General features: G+C 57.2%; 1 protein-coding gene across 1 annotated transcript in view; it reads left to right on the top strand.

Moving 5' to 3' along the window:
- LOC103907676 (prostaglandin D2 receptor) overlaps window positions 1-639 on the top strand; it is a 10,916-nt gene extending 10,277 nt beyond the window's left edge. Inside the window, exon 6 of the mRNA XM_009289891.1 lies at window positions 373-639. Coding sequence (XP_009288166.1) covers window positions 373-639 — 267 coding nt within the window. The remainder of the gene's footprint in view (window positions 1-372) is intronic.
- Window positions 640-5,844: the final 5,205 nt, after the last annotated feature.

The raw sequence follows: 5,844 nt of genomic DNA, 5'->3' as shown, positions 1-5,844 counted from the left end.
GGGGGGGGGGAGGGAGAACGCAAGTGGGGTGCCCCAGCCTTGGGGGCAGAGCAGCACCCGTCGGCGGCAGCCTGTGGAGGTCGGATGCTCCCTTTATCCGTAAAACAACCCCGGTCGCCGGGGCCACCTCTTCAGCTCTAACCTCCTGGCCCTGATGGGGACATGGTGACCCTGTGCCACGACCGTCCGTGACCCAGCCCCAACTCCCAGTTTCAGGGTCTGCAAACCCACAATATGTGCTGATTCGATGCGTAAGGATGTCGGGGGTTAAAACTTCTTTTGCTGCCCCGGTGGGAATCGTTTTGCTCTCAGCTTTACCCCTGTAGTGAGATCTTTTTTTCATTTTTACCTATTTATTTGTTTTTTTAACAGATCCGGGTGTACATGGGGGCATTCGCTGCTGATTTCAACGAGAACGCTGACCTCAGCGCCCTGCGGTTTCTCTCCGTGAACTCCATCGTGGACCCCTGGGTCTTCATCATCTTCCGCACCTCCGTCTTCCGCATGTTCGTCCGCAGGGTCTGCCGGAAGCTGAATTCTCGGAAAGCCAGCCTGAAAGGGCCCGGCCCCGGAGGGGACGGCCAGTTCTGCCCCCTGGGCTGGCGCAGGACAGACGCCCCGCAGCTCGGCTTCCCCTGAGCGCGCGGGTCTTGCAGAAGCCGGCGGCTGCTGGTGAGGATGAGGAGCGAGCCTTTGGCCCCGCGCCCCCGCCCCAGAGCATCCCGGGGCAGCAAGGGGCTGTCGCAGGTGGGGACGGCGTCCGGCTCACAGCGAGGGGTGGGCGCGAAGCGTTTCTGCCCCCTTCCCTGAGGCTGCGTTTTGCCCCGGAGGGGAACCCGGGGGGGGCTCCCGGGTACCTGTGAATATTTCTGAGCAGCAGCACTTTGTGGAGGGTTTGGGGAGCGCCCGGCTCCAGGAAAGCAGGAGGGTTTTGGCATGTGGCTTCAGGGCAGCGGGGACGCGCAGGAAGGAGAGGGGTGTGTGTGTGTGTATCCCCGTGAAATAAAAGTGGTTCGGAGCCCTGCTCCATCGCCTTGTCCTGTGCATGATCCCCTTCCACACCGAGGGGGGTTATCCGGGGCTGGTTTGGGGTGTCCCCGGCCTGGGCAAGGGGGGTGTGAGGGAGCCTTTGGGGGTGTGGAGGCTCAGAAACTTGAGCAGCAACTCACGGCCACGCCGAGGGGCCGGAGGGCAGGCGGGATCCCTCCCTGGGATGCCCGTCATGCCTCCCTGGGACGCCCATCGTCCCTCCCCGAGATGCCCATCACCCCTCCCCTAACCCCATATCCCAGGAGCGGGGCTGTGGTTTCTCCGCCGTGGCTTGCTCTTCTCTCGAAAATTGATTCCTCCAGGCGCTAATGTTGCATTTGTGTTACTCAGATGGCTACCTGTCCTCCTGCGATTATTTTGATTCGGTATTTATGATGATCCCGAGGCCTAATAAGAGCAGTAATTGAGAGAATACAGAGCCTGAGATTTATAACCTCATGGTGCAAGCATGCAAGCAAATGATCATTTTAGTGAAAGATCCATTTCCCCTCAAGCACACATATTAACTGGATTTAATATCTGCCTCAAGTGACCATTTAGGCCAAAAAAATTACGATGACCGAAGTCCCCATCTGCTTAGTGTCCTTGGAGGAGGCAGGGCAAATACTTCTCTCCCTCTATTTAGCTAAGCCTTGCAAGGTGTAGTTGTGTTCCTGCCAGTTCTCACGTGATACTTACTCTCGTTGTCAAATGGATTCTGTTTTTGAAGGAAGAAACTCACGCAAATCTATCTTGGGGCTTTTTGGAGGTGACCTGGTTGGGTTGGCTCTGGCTGTTTGACCGGCCCGGCTCTCCTGGCTGGAGAAAAGGGCAGACCTGTATTTGGGGATGTATTTGGGGGACCTGCAAGCTCCCTGCTCAGTGCCTCTCATCAGGGTTTTCTAAGGAGAAAGAAATGAGATGAGGGTTGGTCCGCATATCGGTTTCATGTTACCGGCGTGTTATTGACTTGGAGATGGTTCATGTGGGACCGCAGAGTCAACAGCACCGAGCCTGCGCTGTGGCTTTCACCGGACCTGTTTCACCGCAGCAGGATGATGGCCAGGTGAGATAACGGCTCTGCAAAATCTCGCTGTTGCCCCCCCCTGGCCTGGGATCTCCTCCACCGTATGGATCCACGCACCGCTCAGGACAGACGGACCAGGCACGGCCAGGCTAGGAGTGTGCAGCAACGTGAGCCGTGGGTCCTCGGTGTGTGCCCAGGATGGGACAGGCCATCATCTTGCCCCTGACCCCAACAAGGATTCACTCCTGGAGAGCCTCCCAGGAGAGGTCCCTGCCCCACGATATGTGTATTTAGAGCCCAGGGCAACCATGCTCCATGGAAAGCTGCAATTAAAAAAAAACCAACAGGTTCTTTAATTAAGGTGGATGAATACAGACTCCATCGGAGCCCTGAGGTGATGCACACACCACGGTGTCTGACCCATTCATGAGTTTATCATCAGAGGAAAGAAATCATGGAGCCACTGAGCACGGCGGGGGCTTGCAGGCTGCGGGCGTGACCCCCCTGTCCCTGCATTGTCCCCGCTCCCCGGCTGGGCCCGTGCGTGTCCCGGCGACCTTGACACGCTCATCTGGCTTCGGTAGCGCTTTTAATCAGCATTCTGCCCTTACTGGTGCCCTACCTGCCCTGGGAGCAGACTTGGAGTCTCCAGCCGACCACCGCTGCCTCCCGGTAAGCCGAGCTCCGGCTGCAGCCAACAAGGTTTGCACTTGCGGCTGAACGCCAGGTCGCCCTCCGAGCAGATAAATCGCTCCTCGGTGTGCTTCTGGGGCCTGGGACTGCCGTATCGCCGTCCTCTCCAGAGATGGCAGCACGTTCCCAGCCAGGGCTGGGCTCCGAGCTGCCCTGAGCACGCTGGGCACAGCCGCTGCGAGGAGGGGGCTGCCACTCTCCACCCCAAGTTGCTCCCTTGGGTAACCCACTTTTTAATGCCCAAACACCTACGGTTTGGGGCTTCAGGAGTTACATCAAAGCTCAGAGCCCCTTCCTATTACTGAGCTTGGAAAAAATGAAAGTAAAATAAAATAAAAATTAAAATCAAAAAAATCCCTGCAACATGCGGTTTAGTCGTAAATGTTGCTAAACAGGAACCAAAATAGCCCAGAGGCTCAGGGCTCTCCGGCCAAATGCCGAAGAGGTGAGAGCTGCTGTGCGAGCCCCCCCCCACCCCGACCGCATCTTCCTCCCAGGCTCCTCGCACTGCTCAGTCATTCCCCGCAGGCCCCCTCCGCGCCAGATTGCTCCTGTGCCAGCGATCCTCAAAGGGACGGACCTAATGCTTAATGAAGGCAGTAAAGAGATGCTGCTTGGCTCAAGGCTGTGGCTCACACCAACGATGCTCTTTTTGGAGCTGTTGCGCCATGCCCGCTGCCCTCCGACACCGCCGGCTGCCCTGTCCCATGCTCGCGGTGTCACTGGTGTCACCAGCATCACCTAATCCTGCATCCCGCTCCTTTCCTGGACATAAATCGAGCATGGTCAGGGTTGGGTTTTTTTTTTCCAGCGCGTGAAATCCAGGCACAACTTCGCACAAGCTCATTTCCCGGCAAATTGTTTAGTTCTTGCAAAGAGCCCTTTTTTTTATTGTCTGTCTGCATTTTTCAGCCATTCTGGAAGCAGGAAGGCACGTGCCTGGGCAGGCAGCAGTGCCAGGGCTGCCAGGCAGCCGAGCCAGGGCGCTCAGCCTGCAGGGCTGTAAGACACAACCAGCCAGTGAGCGGTTTGATTTTTTTTTTTTTAACCCATGCACCCAGGTGCTTGCACAGGACGGCAAGCCAAGGCACCGAAACCTGGACCTGCCGCGCCGGTGCTCAGCCCTGCTTTTCCAGGGTGGTGAGGGAGGCTGCTGGCAGCACTGGTGCACGAGATAAGGGACGGGGCTGGGAAGGCTTTGGAAGAAAAACGATGTCTGGCTTTGCCAAACGCAAGGCAGGTGGGTTTTTGGTTTAAAAGGGTTGAAATCCACCCATGCAGTCCATCCCTCCACGCACAGGAGGGCTGGTCTCCTCCCTGCCCGCGGTGCCGAAGCTGTCCTTGAAAACCCACCAGGGATGGAGCAGGATCCCGGCGCCCTCCCCAACCATAGGCAGCAAACTCCAGAGTTTGAGTCCTCTTGGCTGCAGAGTTTATATGAAATGCAACTTTCCTACAAGCCCAGAGTTTTTTCTCCAAGTGGGCCAACCCCGGAAATCTTCTCTTAGGGAGAACAATGCCAACGACCCTTGGGAGGACACATGGTCCTCATTAGAGGCAAGACACCCGAGATAAACATGGAAGCAAAAGGAAGAAAACAAACACTTTCCAATAAACAGACTGTAACAAGTGGCATGATCCTGGTTTTGAGCTCAGAAGGGGGAGAAAAAAAAAAAAAAGCCCAGCAATTTTCCTATTACTGCAAAAATAGCCCATCAGAGGCGACTGCCGGTTGTGAAGCCTGAAGCCCCAAATGGGTATTTAAGGCTCCATTAGCTGCCAGGAAAATGAGCTCCAGAAGGTGCCAAAGCCCCTTCTCGAGCTGTGACATGAAACACCAGAAAGGAGCGGGAGGCTGGGAAAAGTCTCGGAGCAACCACTCTACGGGGTGCCTTCTGCTCGGAAAAGGTCTCCAGATGAGCAGACTGCAGAGCTCCGTAAGAAGCTCGGATGGACCAGGCCAGGATTCGGCCTCAGCTCCATTTTTAACCTGTTTTTTGAGGGCACCACAGAAGGCTGAACGTGCCAGGGTCCCATCCAGCTCTCGGGAAGCCAACAGCATCGCTCCCACCATCGGATGTGTCCACATGCTTCGGTGTTCTGCTGGATCAGGTCTGCAGGGCTGGGAGGGGAGTTAAAAGAGGTCCTGGGACGTGCGTTTTTCTGGCCCACCTGCGTGGAGGGTTAGTCTGGGAGCCAGCTAAAACACCTTCCCCTCTGTCACACCCATTGCTTCAGGCGTGGAAACGGGGAGGGCTGGGGCTGTGGGTGCCCTGCCACCGGCAGGGTGACTGCACGTCCTCCCCGCCGCGCTGAAGAAGCCTTCGAGCTGCATGACGAATGAAAACAAAGCAAGGAATAGGAGCAGCCCGTCAGAAATGGAGGTGCTGTCACAAACCGCAGCTCACCCGGCCCTGGAGTTTGCCATATACCATATTTCCTTTACGAAGTTCCTGTTACAAAAGCAAGGTTTTAAAAAAAACAGCCAAAACGCGCTTGTGGCTGCGACCTGCCGTGTCCATGCTAGAGTCGATTAATGCTGCGCCGTTTCACTGGGGTTTGGGGGGGACCAGAGCCCTTTGGGAGGACAGTTTCCCATTAGGTCACGGATGAAGGGCTGCACCTGAGCTCTGCCTGGCCCCCAGCTGAGCCGGGTCCCAGCTTGGAGGCCAAGGGCAAAGGCTTTGCTCTCAGCAAGGTGGGGAGAGGATCGGGGTCATGACTGGGGAAATGCTACGCAACAGTGAGAGCTTCCTGTGCCATCTGCCGAGCCCGAAGCCCCAGCAGAAGGAGTTTTCCTGGAGCTGGTATTTGGGGCAGATGAGCCGCGCTCAGCCAGGCTTGCAGTGGGAAGAGGGGTTCCCTCCAATGTCCCGTCCCCCCCCTCCACGCCCCACTCATGACCAGACTCCGGCTGCAGGCTGCACCCCCCATGGGGATCTCCAATGACATGTAGGAAAGGGGGGCAATGGGGACATGGTGTGGGGCTGGGCCATGGGGCAGGGTGTTCTCTGGGGGCTCCGGGCACCTCTGGGGCCATGGGGGACCCACCCGCACAGCCCAGGCTCAGCTGCGGCTTCCTGGTAGCCCGCCCC

Source organism: Aptenodytes forsteri, unplaced genomic scaffold, assembly GCF_000699145.1.
Source record: "Aptenodytes forsteri isolate BGI_AS27 unplaced genomic scaffold, ASM69914v1 Scaffold76, whole genome shotgun sequence".
Classification (NCBI taxonomy): Eukaryota; Metazoa; Chordata; class Aves; order Sphenisciformes; family Spheniscidae; genus Aptenodytes; species Aptenodytes forsteri.
This window is presented reverse-complemented; position numbering and strand designations above follow the sequence as displayed.